Source organism: Rhinichthys klamathensis, unplaced genomic scaffold (genome assembly GCF_029890125.1).
Source record: "Rhinichthys klamathensis goyatoka isolate OS25496 unplaced genomic scaffold, OSU_Roscu_1.1 h1tg000191l_1, whole genome shotgun sequence".
NCBI lineage: Eukaryota > Metazoa > Chordata > Actinopteri > Cypriniformes > Leuciscidae > Rhinichthys > Rhinichthys klamathensis.
Window position 1 is genome coordinate 8,221,171 of NW_026606717.1, and position 27,132 is coordinate 8,248,302.

Consider the following 27,132-nt stretch of genomic DNA (forward strand, 5'->3'; position numbering starts at 1 on the left):
CCCACCTTGTCTACCAGATTATTAGCGTAAATAAAGTACACGCGGTTACAAAAGTCGGACTGCATGTGTACAGTACTTGTACTATACTGAAGACGATATTGACATCACACGCACTTGTATGCATATAGCATTCGCGTAAAAACCGAAGTATACTTTGGGCTTGAATACATCAACCCCTTTTTCAATAGTAAAATTTAACCTTAGCTTATGTTCTGTACTATTTGCTCACAGAGCAAATATACAGAACAAATGAGTTTTGGTAACAGTACGTATTATTTATAGTCATTATTATTTGACTCGATGAAGAAGGCAATGGCATTTCCATGGAAAAATATATTCCCTTCCCTCAATACTGTATCTTCATTCTCTTCATTGTTGCTTTTTTGTGATGCTCAACATCTTTCATAGTGCCAGATGTAGCAAGAAATAATAAGATGGCCGGAATCTCATGACGTCCCATGATGTTGTAACTGTTGATGGCGTTGTATGAAGTGGATACTGTTCAATCATTGTTTGAATCTTTTTTTCGTAAGCATTGTCATCTTCCTCAGTGCAGTTCGAATCAACCTCATAAAATCAGCAAGAGATTACAGAAGGAGATGCAAACCGTTTTGAGTACCATCTTCAAGGATGTTGTAGTGATTGGAACTCAAAGCACACCAGATACCCTCAGTGAAAGTTAGTGTGAGAAAACAAGAACATGGCTGAAAAGAGGTCTGTTTGGGAGATTTAAACCCCGGGTCAGTTTGCTTCGATAGTCAATAGATTAAACCTTCATACTTCGGTTTTCTTCTTTAACCTCAGCCGTTCCGAATTATCTTGAGATACGCTCTTCTCACCATCCATTTCTAAGTTCATCAAACTCTCTTCCTCTTCTTCGTTTTCTTCTCCATAGGGAGAGATGGGTGAATATGCACAGTTTAAAGAGATGTTAAGTGGTGGAGGGCTACTGGGGGGGCTAAAGGAGACCTGAGGGGCTATATCAGGGGGAGAGGGAGCCTGCGGGACATCCATAGTGTTTCGGGTTGTGGTTTTGGTTTTGGCATCTCTGATGACGTTTATAGGGTACGGTGTGGAAGGTTCCCCGGGGCATTCCCGGATCTCGCCAGGCTCCAGGGGTTCGGGGCCGCAGGGGTCGTGCTCGCTGCATGACAATCGCCCATCCAGTTTGGATATGAAAAGCATGCCTTCCCGATGTTCGACACAATAGGAACTAGGGCACATCTCACAGAAGGAAGCTGCTTCCTGTCCACACAGGTCACACTGATGCCAGGGACACTCCCAACGGCCTGAAACGCAAAACAAGTTTCTCACTGAATCTCTGAAAATGTCTTGGTAGCTTACGTAAGTCTCGTTCCCTGAAGGAGGGAACGGAGACGACTGATAGGGAACGTCTCGGTTATGTATGTAACCCTCGTTCCCTGAAGGAGGGAACGGAGACGGGGATCCCAAGACGTCGGTGACGTCGACGTAACGTCGAACGTGACCGACTGAAAGGGAACTCTGCAACATTGACATTATTGAACTCCACTGAATCAACATTGAACTGACTAGAGCTGAATAACAACACTATTGCCTTTTATAGAGTTGCTTACAGCTGAATTAAGCTTGTTTCATAATTTGACGAACTTTGCACTATTATTGAACTAAACTGAATCAACACTGAGCTGAATAATGACTTTGTGGTCAGTGAGTGGCCTGTTTGAGAAAACTTCAAGAAAGACTGACCTGCAGGTCTCTTGGTGAGATTGAGGCAGTCGGCATGGTAAACCTTAGGACAGCCTGGCCTCTTGCAGGACACAATCTGTCCTCCATCTCCACAGCTAAAGCACTCATCCTCCCGTTCCTTGATTACTTGCTGGGATTTGCGCTTCATCTGGGACCTCTTCTTCAGTTTACGGCCTTTATCATCTGATGGGGGGTTGTTCTGATAGACACAGAGTTGATGTCTAACTACAATCACTTATCAAAGCAGAAAGGATCACTGAATTTGCAAGAATGCTTTGGATACTAAAAACTTTATTGTGAAAATCGGACGGATTTACATTAGAAATAAATTGGCACCTCTGAGTCCAGACCTTAAATTCATTGAAAGTCTTTGGGATGTGCTGGAGAAGACTTTACAGAGTGCTTGACTCTTGCATTGTCAATACACGATCTTACACGATCACGACCAAAAATTGATGCACCTCTTCATGGAAATACTTGTTGTGATGCCATTTCCATCAAGAGTTGCATCGGTTGGTCAAGATCTTGCACTGACAATGCAAGAGTCAAGCACTCTGTAAAGTCTTCTCCAGCACATCCCAAAGACTTTCAATGAATTTAAGGTCTGGACTCAGAGGTGCCGATTCATGTGTGAGAATGATTCTTCATGCTCCCTGCCAACCATTCTTTCACAATTTGATGAATCTTGACATTGTCATTCTGGAATATGGCCTTGAAGCGTTTTCCTACTTGGTTGTTTAGGAAATGAAAAGCTACACACTCCATCAATAAGGGTTAGAAGAACTGCTGCCAAACATATAACATGATAGAAACATAATAATCACTGCACTAATGATCCAGTCATAGACTCTTAAGCGTTTGCCTATCCAAACAGCAACTTTTTGTTTTGGCCCGGCAGTGTATATTATTATATCATCAGACAAATCAATGATGAATCTATAACATTACGTTATACTATATAAAAGATCATCTGCTTACTTTTGGCCTCACTCCCAGGAATCCACTGCAATTCGATGCACCACACTTGCACACTGTCTTCCCATTGCCCAGACACTCAAGGTTATAGTTGAATGTTAACTCTGTGCCTTTAAAGAAAACGCACATCAATGTTTTAGCAAAAAACGGTGTGAATGTGAGGCTGTACCAAGGAGTCTTCTATATAAAAAGAATTTGACTTACCAGCAGGGATATCTGTGAGCGCAAAAAGCCCAACACGTGTGTCTCCGTTGACTGTCCATTTTTGGGTCTCGCAGTTTGGCTGGCAACTGTGGTTCATAAAACGGGCTTCATTTCCCTTGGGCCCGGCATCAATAATTCGATCCTTCCAGAAACCACAAAGCAATATATTCAGCTTCTATAACAGAAATCTTAGGAGACAGGAGACACTAGTGTTGTAGTTTTAGAACCTCACTTTGTCCAACGTAAGCATGTAGAAGTTGCCGATATTGTTCTCCTGAGCGTGTTTAATCCGGGCACGGCATTCTTCCTCGTCAATCACCTCTCCAACATATTCGTTAACAAATCCTCCCTTGGGTCAAGCGTTAAAAACAAAGACTTATTTAGAAAGCAGACTGGACAAGCTAAAGCTAATTATATCCACATCGGCTCTCTGTAGAGACATTATAAGGGGGAGGACTGAGATGGACTAATTGTTAAATATCTTTGGAAAAATTCAAATGCTCAATATTTAAAAAAGTCAGTCGCTTTTCGAAAGTTTGCTTACTCTAAAACCAAACACCGTTTTTGGTGTGATTACAGAAAGAGAAGCAAAATTATGATATTGTTGATTTGGAGCAATCAGCTTAGCAACATGCTAAGCGTTATACAACTGTGAGGTATATTATGTTTTCCGCATTCAACTCCATCTTGCGCACAGTTGAGCATGCAAATCCCTTCAGAGTATACTTCATTTATTGTGCGTGTGAATGGATACACTACGTAGTGGATCTTTGTTTTTGAGCAATTGCATCCGGCGGACAGTTCTGGAACACGAACTTTCAGGCTTTTGATTTTGTGGTCTGCATGAATGCTGTTTGAGACACTGCCCATGAAGAACATTCGAAATCAGCTCACCTTTTTGATGTCGTGCACACAGCGCAGTCCCCAGCCTCGAGACAGTGTCCTGAAGATCTCCACCTGGCAGTACTGCCGTTTGGTGAAGCACTGGTTCTGGCAGTGCTCGCCTGCGGGACAAACCTCTGGGTGACATTCGTACAGCAGCATGCGGTTGATGCACTCTGAATCCATACCGCAGGGGTTCTCGTCTGTCGCTTTGCAGTTGCAACGGGGAATCTCCGAAAGGTCAGCTGAGATGATCAGCACTTTGCCAATTGGTTTGTTCACCTATTGGATTTAACCAAGATAAGATTACAACATACCATCGTAACATAAAGCTAGCAATCAATCTCATAGTGTGCCTTGTATGGTCATGTACCTTAATATGTTTGTATGGTGGAGGTTTCTTGTAAATTTGTCGGTCCTCCTGGAGCTGCCGTAGTTCTTTCTCCGCCTGCAGTTCTTTGAACCTTAGAGCAGCTTCTTCCAAAGCTAAACCACATTGAAAATTTTGATTTCAAACATTTTCATTTGATCTCTGATTTCAGCTACACCAAGAGTCATGGAAGACAACTAGGTTTTTACATAAGTTGTGTGTGCAAATGTCGCCTTCACGATGCTAGGGTGTTGTGGATGGTTGCTAAGGCATTGCTACGAAGTCGTTAAGGAGTTACACGTGTTTTAGCCTATCAGCCAATGTTAAAGATGTTTGTTCCACAGAAAAGTCAAACAGGTTTGGAATGACATTAGGCAGATTTCATTCGGATAATGACAGAACTTTCATTTTGGGACAACTATTCCTTTAAAGTTAAGGTCCCGTCCGGCTTGTTGGACTCTCTGGATCTGATCAGTTCCCTGACCCCTAAAAGGTTTGTCTTTTTCATTGTTATAGCAGCTCACAGCCCGACTCCCTGCTGTTGTCTGACTTAAACTGGTCCCTCAAGAGTCACTCTAAAACCTATCTGTCTATAAAGCCTTCAGAAATATAGGTCTATAAACAGTCTTCATGTATTTCACAACACTTCATTCAGCTTGTGATGCTTATTAAGTGTGCCGTGGGTTATATTTCAGGATTCTTTACCATAGCAAAGTCTCTGAGATCCTGACACCTTGTACTTACTTGCAATACTAATGCAATACATGAAGACTGTTTATAGGCAACCTATCTGTCTAAAGGCTTTATAGACAATAGGTTGAGATTGACTCTTGAGGGACCAGCACCAGTTCAAGTCAGACAACAGCTGCGGTGGCGAAGAAGTCGTGCTGTGGGCTTCTACTAACAATGGGCAAGACGGACCTTTCAGGGTAGGAGATGCACTTAAAATCAACTTCCAAAACTTACTGCCAGATTCTGGAAGATACATTCTTCAAACAGTGGTACGAGATATGGAAATGGAGAGAGGATGTCGTGCTGGTCCCTCAAGAGTCACTCCCAACCTATCTGTCTATCTGTCTTCATGTACTTCACAACACTTCAGCTTGTGATTCGTATTAAGTGCGGGTCATGTTTCAAGATTCTTTACCATAGCAAAGTCTCTGAGATCCTGACACCTTGTACTTCTGGAGACTCCATGTAGGTTGCAGTTTTGGAAAATGGTGGCACTGGAGTCTAAAGGGTTCCTGATGGTTTCACACCTAATTATTCACCTTAACTCCAATTTCTTTTGCAGTTAACGTGTCTTTTTCTTGGCCTGTTTTTGCATGGCCCTGCTGAACCAATGAGCGTTTTGCTGTCCATTGGTCATAAATTTCTATTACTGCATTAGCATTGCATCCTTCTCATGAGCATTTAATATTTTTTTTACTTTTCAGTGTGAGTTAAACCTCTTTTTTGGCCTATTTTAACTGTAAAAGAAAACCTGCTTAATAATTAAGGCGTTTTTCAATTCCAGCCTTCCTTAACAATTATATATCACTTATAAATGATTAAATACGAAATGAATAGAAGTTAGTCAGATTATTGTGGTTTTGGAATTGGTCAAATGTGCTTGGAAATATAATTATGCACGCACTGTAATTCACTTCAGCATTTGATTTTGTAGCAAAATCATTTTTTTGTGTTTTATTTCACATTTAATATAGACGTTAACACCCGTTTTATCATTCACTGAGCTTAAAATGTTAATCTGATTGCTAAGAAAACGATAGGGCATTAGAAATACCAGTACCAAAAGCAAGCAACAATTATTAGTTGCAGAAGATATACCTTTCTTATAGGTAGAGTCAACTCCCTTTCCCATTTTCTCTTTACTGTTGGCATCACCCTCCATGTAAGGGAAAACACGGGCTTGGTAAGTCCACAGGTAGTCATTAGAGCCGAAGAAAAGCACTGGGAACTCTCCGACATCATGTCTCATGCGTAGGATATTCTCAGGAATGGTTTGGGGATTGCTAACTTCTGCCGGCCACCATCTAACACAGAGTAGAGCAGAAACTGTTGTGTACGCTGACTGTACAAAACAGGAACGATGAGGGTTGGTTGTGTGCATGCTGACCTGTAGCGGCCCACTTTTACCCACACTACCTCCTTGTAGTGCGGTTTCTTTCCAGCACGACAGTCGTTGCAGTACCAGCTGCCTTCTGGCATGTCGATGTTGAGACACTCTCGGTGAAATGCCGCGGGACATGACTCACAGCACAGCAGACTACCTCCTGTAGAGGGAAGTGATACAGATTCAGAGAAGAAGTGTTTCTGATAGGTTTCTGAAGGTTTAATAAAGTGAGCTTCTTAGGGAAGTTCTTTTAAGCTGAATTGGACGAATCATCAAGGAATTACTAAAGCCCTTAATATAATGTCAATGATTTGGTGCACACATTAAAATCAGAGGTGCAAATTGTGATTCAGCAAACAGCCGAATGAACCTTCTGAGCAGACGAAGCACCAGCTGACGTTGACATGCTCGTGGTTGCGGCAGCCTTTTCTTGGTGTGAAGTGGTTGGGACACACTATGTTGCTGTGGGTGAGTGTGGCACTCCCAGCAGGAACGCAGTTATCGTTGGCGTGATATGCCACAGGGCATCTGATACAGCGGGTTAGCTGGCCTAGACACAAAATACAGAGGATTTCATAATAAAAGCCCCCACATTTGAAATATGTGTTTTAGATGGTGAACACTAAAGGCCCCGATATCCTCACAGCGAAGTTTTTTCCCGTTCTTCGCTTAGGGGTAAAAGGAAGTTTGAAATACGTGACCAGCGATATACTGTTAGCGAACATCTGATGCCGCCCACACTGCTAAGAACGTGTAAATATGTGCAGCTCGCTTTCCTCTCAATTACAAAATAAACACAACAAAATTTAAAAAACAGCAAGCATTTTTTTAATAAAGCATAAGAAAAGCATCTGATCATAGCAACGTGGATATGTTTGTATTCGGCTTTAGTAAAGTCACGTCAAGTTTATTTATAGCATTTTATACAATAGATTGCCTAAAATCAAGCAGCTTTACCGTATTAAACATGAAAAACAGTGTCAGTGTCTCGTTTCATCGGAAGTACGACTTCATTTTCTACTATAAAGCAGCTCTCCAGTGTGTTCAGATTTTCACTCACGGACGTCTGACCTCTACGGACTGAACAGAAGAAATTAACCAGAAAATATTTTGACGTGGAAGAAGGTGGAGACTCCGCGCACACCTACCTATAGAGTGGTGCAGGTATGACGTCACTTTGTAGGCCAATCGGTAGTTAGCATCACGCTGGTTCCCTCGACAAAAACCCAATAGCATTTTCCCATAGGCTTTTGGATTATCGCTATTAAAAATAAGCTCTGTGACCAACAAAAGTTTATGATACTTGCATGTTTTGTCCATCAAGATTATTATCACAGATGAACACAACTTGATTTTTGAAGCCTAAATGCAGTCGCCAGAAATAAAAAGCTAAAGGTAGGCTATAAACGAACTACACCACGGTCCCACGAATTCAACGTCATCATCATTAAGCTTCCGACAACTCTTTCAGTTTTTATCTAAAACCATTTTCCCAGAACGTTTGAGTTAGAATAGATTTTAGGAGCACAATTATTTGCATAATGAGGCTGTAAAAGCGGACTGAGTTTACCTGTTCGGCGATGATGTTTAATCTCCTCGACAGCCTCTGTAGTCACATTTAGCCAGAGCCGGACAGTAACGGAGTACATTTACTTGAGGACAGTACTTGAGTACAATTTTGAGGGATCTGTACTTTCCTCGAGTATCATTTTTGGGGATTACTCATGACTTTCCTCAAGTACATTTGAGAGGCAAATATTGTACTATTTACTCCACTACATTTCTATCCATAACCGTGAGTACCCGTTACTTCTAAAAAAAAAGACTAAAAAAAAATCTCGGAAACCTTCAATTTGTTGTTTCCCTCTCAAACGTGATTGGATTGTGCAGGCGCCACTGATTGGGACAGCCTATCAGCAAATCACCTTCACCTTCAGCTCTGAAGTGACGCCAAAGTAAACTCCATGGTCAGATTTATGTGGGTTCAAATGTGGGTGCAAAAAATCTATTAAAACTCTAGCAGAGGTTTGTCAATGCGTTGCCATTGTGCATTGCCTTGTGGGCAAGTGAGCAATGTTAAATAAAGCAACATGGTAAAAAGATGAAAATGACTTGAATTAACTTTCAATTTCCTTTTAGATTATCAAAGGTATTAACATTAACATTTTTCATAACTCCATCTAGGACGTTTCTGTACATAAATGTAAGCACGGTTCGAGTACCTACCCCGAAGTGATAAAATAATTTAAATTCTGTATCAAATTTATAGGCAAAGACAAGTAGTTTGTTTAGGCATGGTTTGTAGGGAATTACAAACCTGCACACATATATTCGAACACACATAAATATAGAATCAATTCTTAATGCGCATGTGACCGCCATCAGCGTTTATCACAGGTTCGCGTTTAAAGTCTGTTTAGAGAGAACGGTGTCATCTTAGCGGCCCCTAATTTAATAACAAATGATCATTTCGACGGAAGTGAATCAATCAAAACTAACTTTACCTGGAAAATAACATTATTCAAGAACCGCTATAAAACCAAACCAATCTCTGTTACCTTAAATTATATGTATATCTCTGAAAAGCCGCTTTGAAACAATCTACATTGTTAAAAGCGCTATATAAATGAAGATGACTTGACTTGACACTGTGGCAGTAGTAATGCAATATTTAGAAAATTTACTCTTGTACTCTTGATACTCAAGTACTTTTAAAAACAAGTACTTCAGTACTTTTACTTAAGTAGACATCTGACTGTAGTACTTTTACTTGTACTTGAGTAAAATTTAGCAAGGGGTATCTGTACTTTTACTCAAGTAACGAAGCTGTGTACTCTGTCCGCCTCTGCATTTAGCCACTTGTTAGCAACCGCCATTTTCAAGAAACGTAACAGCTTCAAAAAACCACAACTGGGTTTTCAATATTGAAGTATTTTATGTCGTAGAATAAAACGTTACAGTGTCTTGAGCTTGTGTTCTCCACAGACCTTATTTCAGCTATTTAACCAAAAATCCATTCAAAAAACCCATTGACTTCGGGACGATGGAACCGGAAGTGCTAAAATGCTAACTCGCTTCTGTGTTTTGGCCTACAAAGTGATGTCATACCTGCACCACTCTATTACGTAATCGCCACGGACCAATGATAGTACAAAGGTGTTCTGGAAAGTTCGCTTTGGCAAGCTGTTTCGAACTCCCTAAACGAACTTCGTTTTGGCCTGAATTTGTTCGAAATGACGTCACAGCAGTTCGTTCTTAGGTTTCGCTTGAAGTACATCGGAGCATGGTGTAAGGTTTTTTGGGGGTGTTTTTTTTTTGCATCAGGTGAAATTGGACATTTAAATGTACATGCTAATTTCCTTTAGTTTTTAAATTTAGATTACCACTCACTTGAAGTTAATATTTAAAAATACTGTAAAATGTAATACTTAGCAAATCTCAAATGCACAAATTCACCAAATTCAAATGATTGATTTTATTTTATAAGTATTTAATTTTACAATGATTTGGACAAAATAGCATAGAATTTTCATATCAGCCACAACATGTAATAATCATGGGCTTATCTGTATTGTTAATATTCTGGTCAATACAGCCCATGATTATTTCATGTTATAATAATATCGGTACACCTAGTTTGCAAGATAACATCCTAATGCTAATTCGCACTGGTCCAACAAACACAGCATCCAAAAATTGTTGCCATGATGATGAGATAACTCACCTAATTAAAAATAACAACTTTATTGGACCAACACTTTATGGACTGAATCTTACATATGTAAAGGTATTGCGGTTCCCAGGTGGAATTGGTTCTCTCATCAATTCAGAGGTCATCACCTGATCTAGCACCTAACTGCTATAAGCACAACAAACCTTTAGATATGGACGGGTTGGTAGGGTTTGTGATGAAACACGACAGGCAGACGTGGAGAGGGCAACGAAAGGCCCGGTTCAGAGGTACAGTGGGCGCATGGCTGGCAGCGCACTCCCCATGGTAGAACTTCCCACATCCAGGAAGCATACAGCGCCTGACGTCCTCACCCAGGCTCTTACAAGCGAAGCATGAGTGTATACCTATTCAAATATTCACAAAACCAGCTGTCAAAAGCTGTAAAATTACTTCAAGTCAAATTGTTGGTTTGTGAATTATGAAGCAGGCACTCACCAGACGTGCACTCCTGACATAAAAATGTTCCTGTGGGAGGCTCGTTCAGACCAGTGCATTGTGGGTGGAATGCCCCACAGCATTGGCCTTCGCACAGAAGGAGATCTCCCTGCTTCTCACATGCCTTCAGAAACAGCAGATGAGGAGGTCATTGAGGGATTGTCTAATATACCATAGCTATCGACAACTGAATTTAGTGAATTCATATTTTAAATGATAAATCAATTTGCTAAAACACCCTAAGATCAAGATCACTTCTTTGAAACATCTTAAGGGATAATTCACCCAAAAATTAAAATTAGCCCATGATTTACTCACCCTAGGAGTACTGTATATGACATTCTTCTTTCAGACGAATACAATCAGAGTTATATTAAAAAATGTCCTGGCTCTTCCAAGCTTTATAATGGCAGTGAATGGCTGTTTCTGTTTTGAAGTCCATAAAAGTGCATCTGTCCATCATAAAAGTGCTCCACACGGCTCCGAGGGGGTTAATAAAGGCCTTCTGAAGTGAAGCGATGCGTTTGTGTAAGAAATGTTTTAAAATGTAACAGGTTACAAAGAAAAATTCTAGTTTCCAGCCAAACGAACAAGCGCAACTTACGACGTCAGAAGTAGCGTAAATATCAGCAGTACGTCACATAAGTTGCACTTTATGCTGCGTTCCAGGCAGGTTTTTGAGCACGTAAATCACGACTTCAAACCACGACTCAACACTTTGTAGCGTTCCAGGCCAGTCACGCCAAACTACAAACTTCAGGTTTACGTCACCTTAAAGGTGCTCTATGTAACTTTTCTACTAAAATGAATCCTTTTTTTATTGCCTGTGTGTGAAGGGGTTGTAATCACACATTAAAATGATCCACTTGTCGAGTTTTGCTATTACCTCTGAAGGCCAGTATTCTTATTTCTATGTGAAGTCTCCGGGTCGGATTTACCGCGAAATCCAATGGGTGTGACGTGCATGTGCGCTCCCGAGCCTCTCTCCTTATATACAGTCTAGACGGTCAGGGAGTTACGTCCGGTTAAAGGCGCACGTTTTTCGGTTTATATCTCAGTCAATCTTTGATCAATATTCCCAAGACTCTAATCGTTCGTAGTGCTGGACGGGGCCTTTCGAACGAGCCCACCCCCGAGGTCCAACTCGCCCGGCTCCCCGAGTTATAGCCGTTCGAAATCGGGGGTCCCAGCGAACGGCGATCCGGTAGGGGGCATCCCCGAGGCCCGCCACTCTAGCGTTCGGGCAAGGGTTCCCCTGGGACCTCCTCCCCCGAATGTGAGCTCTCTGGGTCTTTGCGTTCCAGAGATACGAGCGATTTTCTTCTGAGATCGTGACGTCACCGGCGTCCGCAATTTTGCAGCGCGCCCGATGGTTTTCTGCGAATATCTCCGCGAAAACACCACCAAAAACTATGGAACTTATATGGTTCTGTTCAGCTCGACTAGATGGTCCCAACGAGCTCGGTGCTCGCCGAATCCGTCAAGTATTCGCCGAGATATTTGCGTATTAAACGGTATTGTCTATGAGTTCGAGCACGAGCGCTCTTGTAAAATTTGGGTGCAATCTGAAACATCACCACTAGAGGCCGCTAAAAGTTACGTAGAGCACCTTTAACATTTTCATGCGGCAATACACTTTCACGACATACTTGTTGTTTCAGACACATAACATTGTAATACATAATCGGGTGTGTATTATTATCATTATTATTATATTATTATTAATTTGACTGCAACGTTAAATTGTCCTAAAGTGTATTCTCACCGTGTACCGCCTGCAGAAACACTGCATCCGTAGGGGCTGCCATTGTTGTTTTGTATGGATTCGCGGGCTATGTGACGTCAGAGCTCCTAAATGGGAGTACATCGATCTAGTACGAGTTCACGGGTGGGAAGTCACGGGTTTGACTGCCGTTCCAGTGCACTTTCACGGGTATAAGGTTGGAAAAACACGGGTTACAGGTTGCCTGGAACGCGGCATTAGACTTAAGTGGAATCTGTACGTTCGTTTGGCCAGAAGCTAGTTATTTGACTTTATAAAGGTTTAAATATGGATATTTTTCTTCAGAAGGCCTTTATTAACCCCCCCAGAGCCGTGTGGATCAATTTTATCATGGATGGATGCACTTTTATGGATTGCAAAACAGAAACGGCAATTCACTGCCATTATAAAGCTTGGAAGAGCCAGGACATTTTTTAATATAACTCTGATTGTATTCGTCTGAATGAAGAATGTCATACACCTAGGATGACCTGAGGGTGAGTAAATCATAGGCTAATTTTAATTTTTGGGTGAACTATCCCTTTAGTCTAAAATATAGTTATATATTTTATCCAATTGATAATGTAATTTCATTTGACACTGCCATTTGTTTATGATTAAAGCAACACCATGTGATTTTTCCTCAGCGGTCGCCCTACAGTTTGGAAGCAGAATTGTCCATTACTGCTGTCGTAAATAATTTAGCCTTCCTCAGCCGACTGTCGCACGCGCACGCTCGCTGTTTATCCAGCACCGGCTTTGGAATCAACAATGGCAGACATCCCAACCTGCAAGAAGTCATTTCAGGGAGGTATATCTTGGTGACTGGATTGTTGACGGGGGGGGCGGCTGGTGGCGGGTTGACTAGCTTTCGTGAGGCACACTCGCAAGGTCTCTCGCTCTCTCTCTCTCAGCCGTGCTCGCGCTATGTATGTTATGCGCGCAGTATGTTCTGTCTCGCATGCGCGCTCTAGATTCCGGCAGATCTGAACTAATTTGCGGGCATCAGGGAGACGCAGGAGACTCCCGGGAGACTTGGGATGTCTGCAATGGCCACAGACAATTTGAGGAAGTGGTGGGGGAAGTGACGTATGCCGTAAAGCAGTCGAATTTTGTAGTTCTTTTTGTGCACGGGTTCCTACCCGAAACCCGAAGTTACATAGTGCCAGTAAAAGCGATACAGACCACGTCAGGCTATGGCAGACGTGTCATTTAACTTATTTTAAGTCGATGTACCATCACAAGGGTCTTGGAAATATATTATGAAGGTTGAAAAACTACATAGTGTTACTTTAAAGTCCCTATTACATTTTCCCTATTTCATTTTTTTTTTATCCATGCATTTTGATCTTTTTTTTTCTTTCTTATGGGCTGAGTCCCAAAACTTAGGCCGCTGACTTGTTGCCTTATCAGGCAAGGACTTTATAGGCACGTTTGCGCACGAAGGTACCTCACGAAACTTGCGTAACATTTGCTGGACTTCACCAATCAATTAGCCCTCTTAAACCCCGCCCCTTTAATAGGGAAAAGGAGCAATATCACTGGATCACTTTCAGAGCGATTTGTTGAACAATTAATGATAAAAAAAAACCTTGCCAGCCATTCAGAATTCACCTGATTTTAAAGAGCTTGAGTATTTAAAGCAACACCAAGCAACTTTTCCTCTGCGGTCGCCCTACAGGTTGGAAGCGGAATTGTCCATTACCGCTGTCGTAAATAATTTAGCCTACCGCAGCCTACTGTCGCACACGCACGCACATGCTCTCTGTTTATCCAGCACCGGCTTTGGAATCAACAATGGCCACAGACAAGGTAGAGTATGATGCATGATTTTATGAAAGTGTAGTTGTAGTCTACTGTCGAGTACGCTCCACCTATCGGCAATTGTAACGCTTGCCGTAAAGCAAGTCAAATTTGTAGTTTTCTTAGGTCTCATTCGTACTACAGAAACGCGACCCAATCTGGCAATCTTACATAGCATGGATATATCACATAAAGGACCACAAAGCGGTGGCATACGTGCATTTCACCATGTCACGACTTGATGAACCACTGAAACGATTTTGAAAACATTATTTTAAGGTAAAAATTCTTACTTAGTGTTGCTTTAACTCAGCAGACGACATAACTTTTATTGTCCGTTGGAGTGGACACCATAATATAGTTATTGTTCTTGGTGTAAACGGGCCTCAACACACCTACCTGACACACGTTTTCCTTGAGTAAGATGCTGCCACCGTTCTCCTCTGAGAGTCTTTTATTATCCGAGAGTCCTTCATCAGATTGTGGATTTTCTTCTCTTTCGGAACACAAGCCATAACTAGATTCAAACATCTGAACGAAATGCCAGATATTACGGTTAATTAATTTAGTGAGCATTTAGAAAGATTGATTTAATCATTTTCATTGAATCCTCTGGCTGATTAGAAGAAGTTGTATAGGTGTACCCAATAAAGTAAACATTAAGAAATAATAAAAGACTGTTTTCAAGAGTTCTTTTTACTGACCTCTGAACTTGAGCATCTGAGAGCATCTGAGTCGTCCTCTGCTGATTCTGGGTCAACTGGATGAGGCATTGCAGGGGCAACTTTTATCTCCATCTCTGTGCTTTTTAGTATTGGGTCAGTTGGTTTGTCGATGGACTCAGAAGACAGCTTGTTCTTACTTTTTGATGATTGTTGTCCCATTCCTTCATTTACAATACAATTACAGATTGTAAAACAAAAGACAACTAAGGCACCAAATAAACTTGCCAATAATATATGCCAGATCTTCTAGAGCTTAAAACATCATTTTCAACTAGATTAGATTATTGTTGAAAATGTAACTGATGGACATACATATTTTAGTACATAATTAAATGACCTGGGGTGCGTTTCCCAAAAGCATCGTTAGCCATCTCATAGTCGCAAGTTCCGTCGTTATCAGCATAGCTCAACGAGTCGGTGTTTCCCGAAACCATAGTTCCAACGAACATTGGCACACGGCATCAAAAAGTTGTGTGTTTAAAACGACAGCTCTGACCTCTTGTTTGCATGTCATATCATATGGACTCAATAAATCCTTATGTGGACCAAAATAAGCAAGATGACATTCAGTACAATCTATATGTTTTATTTTGAATACATACAAATGTCATTTACATCTTTTAGTTTGTCAAAAGATTTAAATCACCGTTTCTGCTCTAGAACATAAGAACGAGCCTATGATTGAATCTGGAAATAAAGCAAAATAACTGAGAAAAATGAGAATTAGTCCTCAGATGCCATGACCGTAATTTATAGCAAAATATCTAGCATGAATTCGATTTCAAACGGATTCATTTAAATAAGTTATCGCTCCACCACCTGCGTGACATCATTAACCAATGCGGTTGAACGGCAAATTTGCGTCAATACGGTTTCGGAAAACTTAACTAGCTAGTTTTTCTTCAGCAATGCATCGTACTATGGTAGTTAAGCATCGAGTTACGTCATTGTACGGGAAACGCACCCCAGGGCGGCCCTTTGAATTGTCTCTGATTGTTGGCTATGTCCCTAAAATAATGAAGTTGTCCAATATATTAATATTATGATTTTAATAAAATAACAGAGTTTCGAAAGCAGTCAAACCTGATCTTGTAGATTGTCCAGATGAGCACATCTTCTGTGACTTCACCTGTGAATGATAATGCTATTAGCCCAATATTCCTTTGTCCTTATATCATTAGACTAACTTTTTAAATAGTACCTTTCTTTTAGGAATGAGAATTGGTTCGGCTTCAATGGAGCTTTCTAGAATCTTTTTGGTGGGTTTCCGTTGTCTCTTAGTGCTTAGACACACACCATCACCTATTCAAAATTATGAACAATCATTTCTTTTTGACTGGTTTTTTTTTTTGTTCTGATAAAAAGTAATGAATATAGTCAGCCCTAAAACAATAAATAAACTAAAACATTGGGGGGGAAAGTGGTTCTGGCTTGCACTAGGGTCTACATATGACCATTGCATATGGTAAAACAATGTGATGGATAAAATGTGTGCATTTCTTCATAATTATGTAAACCTTCAGAAAAAAGCTACTCACCAATGGCCAAAGCATTTTGTCTTTGAAGCTGCTCCCCATGGCAGAGTTCAGCACATGGTGATGGGATTGTTTCTGGAGGTGGAGTTAGCGTGTCAACAGACAACACTTGACTCTCTTGACATGGCGTGGTATTTATTGAGGGAGTGCTCCGAGACAAGTCTTCTGGAGGAGGAGTCTGTAATTCTGGCAGGGGTCTCGACACACCTCGTTCTGTTACCTGAGGATTCTGTATACTTTCGCCAGATATCTTCTCCACTGGACCACTGCAATTGTGGTTTTCGACCTATTCATAAGTTTAAAAAAAATTGTCAGAATGTTAAAGCGAATTACACAATACAAGATAACTTACACATCCAACTTGAACTTGATTAGCTAGCATAAACTTAGCTAACCTTAGTAAACGACTCAGGTTTCTTTTTTGCTTTCTTCTTAGTAGAAAACAATTGATCGTATTCCTCGGTCCATTCTATGAGTCTTTTGCTAGGTTTTCGAATACGTTTACATTCTGTAAAAGCACAAACATTTTTGAGCCCACTTAAAAATTGACAGAATCTTTAGATGATATTAGCATTGTGTACCTTACCTGTAGGGGTGTCATTTGTTTGACAGTTGGCTTGAGTATTTTCTAATGCATTGATGGAAGCTGGCTTCTCGGGGACACAAGAAAAAGACTTATCTATGCCACCCACCAAAACTTCACAATTTTCTGAGGGTAATGGTTTTGTCTCTTGAACACAACCTCCTTCGTCTGCATGCAACGCTTTGTTATTGACTTGGTCAAACTTTTGCCAACGCTTTTTGGGCACATTAGCTGAGAACTTAGCTGAGGTCTCTGGTTCCTCTGAGGGCAGGTGAAGCTCAGATATCAGTTTGTCATATGAATATTTGGAGTGGATGTTTGATGTGACCACAGTGGTTTTCTTTTTCGAACTCATTTTTTTACTGTGTCTTTGAGCGTTTTTTGAAACTATAGGGTTTAGATGATTTTCCGGGATACTATTTGTCCCAGACTTCAGCTTCATCTTCTTCTGTTTGGATGTGATTTTGCCTAATTGACATTTTTTTGTAACTACTGTGTTCACTGTGGTCAGCTCATCCTTCACATTCGGAATCAGTGATGGCTCCTCTTTAATAAGTTCATTTTGGGGTAACGGTTCTATTACCAATGCTGTTCCATCGTTTTTCCGGGTATCGTGCATATCCTTGAGCATCATTAGGAATGTGCTAAACTTATAGTTTGCATCAGGATGAAACGACAGAGGCTGGCCACTCTGTTCATTTGCTAGTGATTTGAAGGTTAATTCTTTCATGTTCTCCATATCTTCCATATTTAGGCACAAAGATGGAGTGGAACTAGAAGATAAATCAGAAATGTGACTCTCTTGTTTGAATTTGGATGAATGAACGGCAACAGGTGCTTGAGATATCAAAGAAGTTTCATCTTCAGATTTGACTGAATGTTCATTGTCTTTACAACTTTGAAGATCAGATGATAGCTGGGTGCGTGTGCTGAAGTTTGAGTCTTCTTTCTGATCACAGCTTGCGGTAGTTGGAATCTTCTGTGAAGAGCCATTGTCGTCTACATCTGTTGTTTCATGTAATGTAAAGTCAGAAGAAGACACACAATTCCCCATTTCAACATTTGAGATTGACTCTTGGTTTACCAGTTGTTTCTTTATCCACTCTTCCTCCTCCATTGCCTTCAGTGCTCGCGTCATCAGGCGACTACTTGCCGGAAGGCACTTGACTCTCCTACCAAGAGCTTTCCTGGCTTCGTTTGATAGATGTTCAAGTCCGGTGATTTGATTGTCCTTGGATTTCATGCTTGCTGAATCTGGCATCTTAATTTTACAAGATACCCTCCCAAAAGAACAATTCACAGATTTAATTCCAGCACGACCGAGTCCCCCATTGACTTGACCTTTCCCTGTTTTGCTGAACCAAAGGCCACCCTGGTTCTCCACATTCTTTTTTATTTCTTTGTCATTTGTAATGGGAAGCTGACTTGGGGTTGAGTTTGATTGTTTGATATTTGATATTCGCTCAGAGCTTTTGGGACATCTGCGGATCTGTGGTACCGAATCAATGTCAGAGTAGGGACTGTCCAACCCTTCCATAATCGTATCCTTCTCATAATGAAATTCCTCAGATTGTTTCAAATGTGTTGACGACTTTCTTTGTTTCTTTTTGTTTTTAGACCCCTGATTATGGGGTAAGGTGTTCATGTGGTCTTTCTGTGTAACTGTCCGATTGCTCAGAAGACTAATGTTGGGTAATTCCACCGGCACAGACACTTTGTTTTCTGTGTTATTTGTGGTTCCTTCAGAGATTGTTTTGAAGAAGTCTGAGCATGGAGTGGTGACCCTTGGTTTCTCCAGGAGAAGTGCTTCTGCTTCAACCACACTAGCTCTCCAAGAGTTCAGAAAACGCTTGGGTATCTGCAAAGTAACCCAAGAGTAACAATTTCACAAGGGTTTTAAAAAGGTCACAATATCCATTTTACTGAAAGGATGTTTCAGAAATTACAGAGTGTCTGGCGTTTTCATCTTGTTGGCGTCCACTTCCTTTCACAAAAGGGAGATTGTTAAACTGATATCCACCCACAAATATATGAGTAGATCGCTCAGGAACCCATGCTTGTTCTTCAGGTTCCCCAAACGTCTTGAGGAAATACTGACGATTGGTCCGATCTGGTGGCTCTGAAACACAATCGCACAAAGCAATTCAAGGAAGGACAATACACATTTTTGTGGGTGGATTGTGTGGAAAAAAGCGACTGAAAAGTTATGAATCTGGTTCATGAAATTAGGAAGGGGCATCTACAGTATGGCTTCTGTGGTTGTGTACTTACCTTTAATTCTGTGGTAAACTCCCTCAACTGGGTGAACAGTCACCTGACAGGGCCACCATGGTCTACGGTTGAATTTAGCCCATATAACTTCACCCTCCAAATATTTTACTGGTGGTAGAGCCTTTCTTTTCATTTTTTTTGTCTGCTGGTAGACATCATATATAAATTAGGTACATTGTGTTAAAAGAATATGTAAGAACATAAAATAATATAGGCCTACAAGAAAACATTTTTTATCCATCCCATACCACAGTATTTTAAATCCATTCATGATCGTTTCTTTTTTTTGTTATTGGTCATGTTTTTATATTCATTGTTAGCCTATGTGTTTGTTTGAATTTTTCCCTTTTCATGCATCTCTGTACCTAATTAACATTATATTATTTATTTTAATATTTAAAGTGCCTTATGTTTTTTTAAATCCCATATATACCCGACAATTAATGCATATAAATATTAACGCATATAAATATTAATGCTGCATTGTCTGTCATTTTTAATTCAAAATAAAATGTTTATTAATAATATCCATTTCTGATTCGTTTACAGGTTCGTTACACATTAAACTCGTGGCCACAAGAAATAGATGTCGTTTCTTCAACATAAGAAGTCGTGGTCACAAGAAAAATATGTTGTTCCCTCATCATAGGATCTCGAGACCACCATACAAAAATATTTACATTTAAAAATATATATTTAATAGGATTCATTCAATGTTTTAGCATATAAATTTTATGAGCATATTTTTATAAATGATCAACTATATTATTTTATTGATTATTAAACGTATTAATAACTAAAATTATGTATATTGACATGTTCCTAATTTTAAAAGTTTGCAGAACAGCTGATCTCTTCATATGAAGAGATATCTAATTATATTGGTGGTGGTTTGATGGTGAACTTGCCATTACAATCCCGGCAGGCCTGCTCACAAGAGAAGAAAGCCCACAATCACTTTTAGACTTGTCTTCAAAGACGACTTCTTTCCCCGAGGAGGAGCGAGCCTTTGAAATTTTGCTTCTCGGCTTGACATCCAATTTTGTCTTTAAATTTGTATTTGTTGTATGTTCTCTTGTTGAGCCACACGAGGCTCTTTCCAGCCGAGACACTGTCTCTGGATCCATAACTTCATCCTCGTCCTCGTCTTCAAACAGAATAGACTCAAAGTGCAGGCCATTTGCAAACGGACTGGATGAGTCCAGACTAAAATCAGGGCTGGGTGGGGACGTGCAGCTGTCAGTCACAGCTGCATCCATTTTGAGACAGATGTGTTAATAACTCAGTCTGGCTACAACACACCAATCTGAGTTAATTATGCACACATAGTTCCATAAGCCTCCAAGGCTTTTCTAGCGACAAATATGAGTAAACTATGGCTCTTAAGTTTTTAACCCATGGACAGGTGAGACAGGAAGGGCCAGGGTCAAAGCAAAGTGTCTGTCTGCCAATGGGTGACGTTTTCCATATACTGTCAAGCAGATCCAGCACCTGTGAACAAGTACACCAATGTGTTGAATTACTGAGAGTAAGCATATGTGACCGAATCATACCGGCACTGCAGCATTATCTGAAAAACAAATAGTAAAGAATGGTAGTAATAGTAAAGCAAAGCTGGCAACAAGTGCCCAGCACTGTTGTTTACAAGTTTATGAACCTTTAAGAAATGTTGCAAAAATGTTGGCCTAAATTTGCGTCACATCTTCATCTAAACCTTTTAACTACATAAAAGGAGTTATGTATTATATATATATATTTATATATAATTACATCTTTTCACTTGTTTATTAAGCCAAATCCAGTGTTTGGTTTTCTCCAACTGTAATAGTTCATTAACACCAAAAGGCTCTTTTTTTTTTGGCTCATCTGTCCACAAAACATTCTTCCATTAGTCTCATCCACATGGACTTTGTCAAATTTTAGACTAAAATGTGTCTTGCTGCCCTGTCTCTCTAGCCTAGCTGATGGTGGACTCACAAACAAGATCTGTAGATGTTACTCCGAGGTTTCTCCTTGAATATTGTATATCCTGCTTTTGGAGGTTTTTTTTTGCAGATGATCATTTTTTCTTAGTAGAGTATGAAAGAGTCCATTTGTATTAAACTCGCACTTGATTTTTATTCAATTATTTAAAACACCTTCTCTAATTACCCCTATTATTATATGAACTATTGAATTATTATAATATAATTCTAGATGTTCCTTTATCCAAAAAAAGGATGTTTTCACCTGCATCGTTTTGCTCAATAAACAAGTGAAATATACTAAATAAGTGAGTATAAATATTTATGAATAATAATTGTCTTCTCCTTGTTGAGATATGGGACTTACACAATATAGTGGAATTTTATGATTAAATGAAGAAAATTCTTAAGCGTTTACAAAGTTTCTAGCGCGACTGTACGTTCGGAACGGATTAATTAGGTACTGCTTAGTGCTTACTATTCCGAGTAGGGGAAGTATGGTGTTCCATTTCGAACATTCTCCATAACACAGGAACGCAGGAATGATAGCGGGCGCACATATAACAGAGCGAAGAGTGAACTCTGACACATGATTCACATAAAGAAGTATTATATGAAGAGATACAATAGTGACATGCATGTAAAAACTGCCAGCGCTGTGCTCATTGTCACGCGTGCTAATCTCATTAATATTTATAAGCTATTATTTTAATAATATCTCTCTCTCGAACAAACATCAGAACGAGTTCACAGAGTTACACCGGATATTTCGTTATTTTAAAACATATAAAACGTGATGCCTAAGGAAACACCGATGGAATCTTACCATTTAAATGTTGGCCAGTGTTATTCATATTAACAACTCTTCGTTTGCGCGCGTGAAATGACCTTTTTCCCCAAATTGTGAAAGTGGATCAAGAAAATCCCAGCCGCAGCTGCAGTAGTAGGCCAGAGAACCTGAGAACACATTCATGCTATCATCATCACTCTACCCCTTCAATATAAAAACACATGCATTATTATAACACTCACACCGAGAGGAACCTTCCCAGTGCGCGATGTCTGAGTCACAACGTACCTCTGCGTTACGATGCGGACGTTGTACTTTTCATTTTTCAATGATTATGGTTTCCTTGCTGTCGACCTGCCCCTGGTTCTGTTTCAAGCCCGTGACTGTATGTGTCTATGAACAGCAGCCAATCGGCACGGCAACCCAACCCCTTGCGAGAGGAGCTCTTCTCAACTCCTGCGCTTCACTTTATCCCAAAACACAATTAAACATTTCAAAACGCTCAAATGCACGCTTAATCGAACATTTGGCGTCCTTTTAATATTTGTAATATGTTAAGATACTTTGCTTTTGTAACGGGCATTTCTACCCTTAAGTGGTAGGTTCCTTTAAGTGACATAAAATCCTATTCTGAAATAAACACAAATTAACACAAACACTCTGAAGCGTATGAAAATACGCGATTATGTTTAAGTTTCAGCGCTCTTGGTCATTCAAGATGGAGTCTGTTGTGTGCTGGCACAGGCCACAAAGTGTTAAATTTCGATTTGAAGTAAGGCTTTTATACATTCAAGAAGTTGCGACTAGTCTTTTAACGACGTTCTTTTTAACATTAGAGTTGATAAAATGACTGAGCGCGTGAAGACGCACGTGCGTTCAGCAATGCTGCGCTATAAAAATGGCATATGTACATATATATAGTAGGCTACTAAGATTTTGTGTTATAAACAAGACATAAATATCGCTGGCAACGCATCACAACGCACTTCTCTAACATATGGAAACGACATCGAAACGCGTGTTGATCCCTATGTTTGGACGTGTGTGAATATAAACAGCGCATTGTTTTTCCTCTGCCGTGTATTTATTTATTTAATTTCGTCTGAGGAGAGAGAAAATGGAGGAGTCCGACATCATCTCAACGACTGTGGCCGAGTTTAATGTCGTGTGAATGTGACAGAGCGCTTTAATACGACGAGCATTGAGCTTCAGACCACATTTCAATAAACGTACATATACTGCTTAGCAACACGTCTATTCTAAATCCTGCATAACTCAAAACCTACTGTAATAGTCCCGTGAGGTTATTTTAAGGGCAGGGCGTGTTTGGGGCTTGGGAACCCTTATCATGTCGATTGGTGACGTCTTTAAAGATGTTTTTCGCTGGCACCTCAAAAGTACATTTGCGAAAGATGTCAAAATTGGTGTTGAGCTGAGAGTTCGTGTTTCAGCAGCGCTGTCTGTGGGCCTGCTGACTGCTCTGCTCTCGCCTGAACAGCGCCTCGACTGGCAGAAAATACAGCAGTAAAGTTTACCATAACCGATTCATACTCTTAATAAGTCTGTCTATTCTGTTTCTCAGTCAAATATGGCCGGCTGTCCATTCAGCCTACATTTGTAGGCCTACTTGCTAATTCAACACACAATGGCATCATTGAGATGACCATTTCCATTGAGGAAAAGTGTCCCAATCAACCTGAATTCATCCCTAATAATTGAAAGGGGAGGGAGGGAGAGGCGGGGGTGAAATTAAATAGCCTATTGATTAAAAAAATGTGTTAATGAGTATTATCCTCCACACTTGGCAACTTGGCACCAATAGGCCTATACCTACACATGTTAAGTCTAGTTAAGTCTTGGTTTTTGTTGTCATGTAAGAAGAAGAACATTCAAAAGGGCCTTTTACATCAGGGCCTTTAGCCCCATTGTTCCCTATTGTAGAACACTATGTGTGAGGGGCTAAATCTTCAAGAAAAATGTCGGAAAATGTCAAAAAATCTATTTCTGGTCAAATTTAGTTTACAACAACAACAACAAAACTAGCCTATTTAAAGCTGCATAACATGCACAAAAGGCCAACGAAGAGATGCCCTGTAAAGGCCGCACTTTTTGTAAAGGTAATTTTATAAAAACTTAAATAGTTTTATTTTAAATATATAAACATTAAATTGAAATTTAAAAAATAATCTGAAACTGTAATAAAACTATAAATTGCATATGTATAATAGTACAATATTTTATGCTTTTACATTAACATTATATTACTATTTTGCTTATAATGTCATTTTTGCTTCTAGTTAATCGTCTTGTTGTTTATATTGTTCTTTTTGGATGAATAATGCCTGTTTAATATTTCTCAAGCCTTCTTTCTTACGCCCCCTGGTGGTCAGTCATTTCTGTCTTGACCTATTACCCTTCAACAATCGTTCAGCAGAGCATTTGTCTTTTGTGTGTGTGTGTGATTTAGATTGCGGGACTTTGTTGATCAGTTAGACTCAGTGAACAACAGTCACTGGATATTGCAGTTTGATGCATGTAAATGAAGTGCAATAGTTTTCCTCTAACAAGAAAAGGTTAATCTGAGAACCGATTTTAATATCAGTATATCATTCATTTTTAAGGAAGCAATATTATATATTATACTTTAATTGAAGGCCTAAACGTGTACTTGACGAGTCCCCCTGTGGTGACATTCAAGCTTTTAATGTTGTTTATATGTCTATGTGGTGTTTTTAATATGCTTTAAGACAAACCATGTGCAAATCCATAAGTCAACACCATTGCTTGAGTATTTTCTCCTTAAAACGGCAGTGAACCAAATACCCAAAGACAGTCTCAAAAACGCAGTTTGAAATCGCTGGGTGTTTCTGACGTCACAAACTACCTTGCAACCAATCAGGTCAACGTGTGATCGTCAACGAGTGGATCTCTGAGTTGCTGTGAGTGAGTGGAGGCGGGGCTATTTTGCATATTCATAAAACCGCGTATACAAAATGAGGCAAGAGTAGAGTTACATTCAAGCTATTTTAAGGCATGACGAAGGAATAATTCTTATTTTTAATTTTTAACAAACAATTTTTTTTCTATGTCATTTTGGGGATCAAAGACGAGTTTTAAGGGATACAATTATTGACTATAGGGGGAGTTTAACAAACCATCAAATGTATTAACAAATATTACTGGCAGAGGGCAGCACAACTCAACGAAAGAATTTAAGAAGCTTCCTTCCCTGGGCCCTGTTCCAAATGATACACTTGATGTGGATTTGCATTTGCTCATGCATGTCTATGCGGGTCTACAGCCCGTAATGATACATTTATCATTTTATGATTCTTTTTCTCTTTTTGCGAAGTCTGGACTGAAGCATCGGACTACTTCCCAGCAGTCTATGTGGCATTTCCACCACAAATATGGAGTGGCATTTAGGACAGGGCCATCAGTTGTCCTCATGTTGATATAGAGGCCATCCTGTGCGTTAAGCTATACCATACACCAGCTGATCTGCTGAAGGTGTCTGGTTGTACCCATCCATCTCTCAAAGAGAGTTCCGGAGGCCCGTGTGTCTGAGTCTGTGTGTCTTTTCCTGATGTTTGAGATTCCACTGTCCACCCCCGTTGTTTTCCTCCTTAACCTCTGAGCCCTGCCATGCATCCCAGCTGACAGCTGTCTTCATTTGTGACAGCTCTCTCCTGCTTTCTATCTGTCTCACTGCTTTCCTTCTTTTCCACATCCTCCCTTACTCAACTTTTTAAACAGCCCAGTGTATTGAATGATAGCACGAATGGCAAATAAAACCATGAGTGGTTGAGAAACATAAATGAGTCACTCGAAGTTTTATTGTGCATCCTGTGTAAACAAAGACTGTAGATTTACAGCACAAAGACTTACACAAACTAAATGCACTGCAAACTCCTCACTTCTTGTCCGAGGAACGTAAATGATACAATAATACAGTTAACAATTCAAGTTTGGACTTGTAATTTGACTTCATGTGAATGAGGAAATTATATTTTGCATGCTACACTTGATCCAACTGACTGTAACAAATGTCGTCTTAAGCTCTTGAGTAGGGTTACGTCCTGTCTTGTGTTGGGTTATGATTTCGAGTGAGTTTCAAATGGACTCACATTCAGGCAGTCATTCTCTCCACTAGATGGAGTCAATCGCTCTTTCATAGACGAAATACCTGCAGGCCGCACTACAACGATTCTGGAGTGAAAACTGTTACTTATAAGAATTTACACGGTCAGCATATATTGATGTTTATTCATAGAATTTGTTTAATTTTCTTGCGATCTCCTTACAGGGAGTTCCCACTTCTTCGCTAAGATCTACTTTTATCTTATCAGTTTATGTTAAACCATATTGTTCATACTGTTTAAACATACTCATTCAACACTTTAGCATTGAGCTGATATGATTGTAAGCCACAGAGAAATAAAAACATAACTGTTCTTGACTGCGTCCCGGCTCGCACTAAAGTACACTCTTGTTCTCCTCACCGAAGCACTCGCCCGTCAATAAAACAGCCTGTAGCTGAATGCCAAGCAAGGCACAAAACCTAAGAACTGTCTTGATGAAGCAACTCCCGCTTCCTATCACGGGAGACCGTAAAAAAAAAAGAAGTAATTTCAATTACCCCTATTCTGTGCTATCCAGAGCCCGGGCCTTTCATTACGGACACTGACTTGCGCACATGCACACACATAAAAAATGTGGTGAAAAGAAGAGGAAGTCTTGAGGACTTTCAAAGCACCATTGGCGGGGAAAGCCTCTTGTGCCTGGAGAATGGGAGCGAGATGAATAACACACACAGGGAAACAGCCGCCCGACACAAAGTGGACTGGAGTAGTCCATTCTAGTCGGGCGAGAGGGTCGACTTCTTGAGGGAGCGGGGGGTGCGGAGGGGAACCCGGGGGTCCTCAGGAGCCCAGGACCTGCTCTTAATGAGAAATTCCTGGGGATTTGGAGGGGCGCAGAGGTCTTCATTTTCTCACTGCGCCCACAGGCTCCTGGAAATGGGAGGTGTGGGTTCCTTTTGAGTATCTGAGGGGTGAAGGAGGGGAGCGCTATTGAAATGAGGATGGGTGGAGGGGGGGTGGAGGTATGTGGCGAGATTATGTATATGAGCTTGGGGCTCACATGCGGACCGCCACCTCTCTGAGCATGCAGGGTTTTTTGAGAAGGTGGAGGTGTCCCTCTGAGAGCTACTTCTCAGATTGTCTAATTAAAAGAATGAGCACGAAAGATGAGGAA

At 40.4% G+C, this 27,132-nt stretch overlaps 1 protein-coding gene across 1 annotated transcript; it reads right to left on the reverse strand.

Annotated features, from left to right (window-relative positions):
* Positions 1-460: 460 nt before the first annotated feature.
* nsd1b (nuclear receptor binding SET domain protein 1b) lies at positions 461-20,475 on the reverse strand. Its single transcript, XM_056262288.1, has 22 exons — positions 20,031-20,475; positions 19,123-19,267; positions 18,798-18,970; positions 16,855-18,709; positions 16,664-16,776; positions 16,272-16,554; positions 15,935-16,035; positions 15,817-15,862; positions 14,713-14,894; positions 14,408-14,539; positions 10,444-10,567; positions 10,152-10,352; positions 6,646-6,825; positions 6,279-6,435; positions 5,990-6,195; positions 4,163-4,275; positions 3,802-4,071; positions 3,140-3,256; positions 2,908-3,049; positions 2,707-2,813; positions 1,729-1,927; positions 461-1,289 (listed from the first exon to the last, which is right to left on the reverse strand). The coding sequence occupies exons 1-22, from the start codon at positions 20,379-20,381 to the stop codon at positions 775-777; spliced, it is 5,712 nt and encodes a 1,903-aa protein (XP_056118263.1). The 5' UTR covers positions 20,382-20,475; the 3' UTR covers positions 461-774.
* Positions 20,476-27,132: the final 6,657 nt, after the last annotated feature.

What these genes read in the sequence shown, in the direction of transcription:
- nsd1b (XM_056262288.1), bottom strand. Translation starts at nt 20,381, where the DNA reads ATGGATGCAGCTGTGACTGACAGCTGCACGTCCCCACCCAGCCCTGAT. An exon ending in AACCTGAGTCGTTTACTAAG is followed by an intron (nt 16,555 to 16,663) that starts GTTAGCTAAGTT and finishes ACTTATGAATAG; the next exon opens with GTCGAAAACCACAATTGCAG. An exon ending in CACCATACAAACATATTAAG is followed by an intron (nt 4,072 to 4,162) that starts GTACATGACCAT and finishes TAAATCCAATAG; the next exon opens with GTGAACAAACCAATTGGCAA.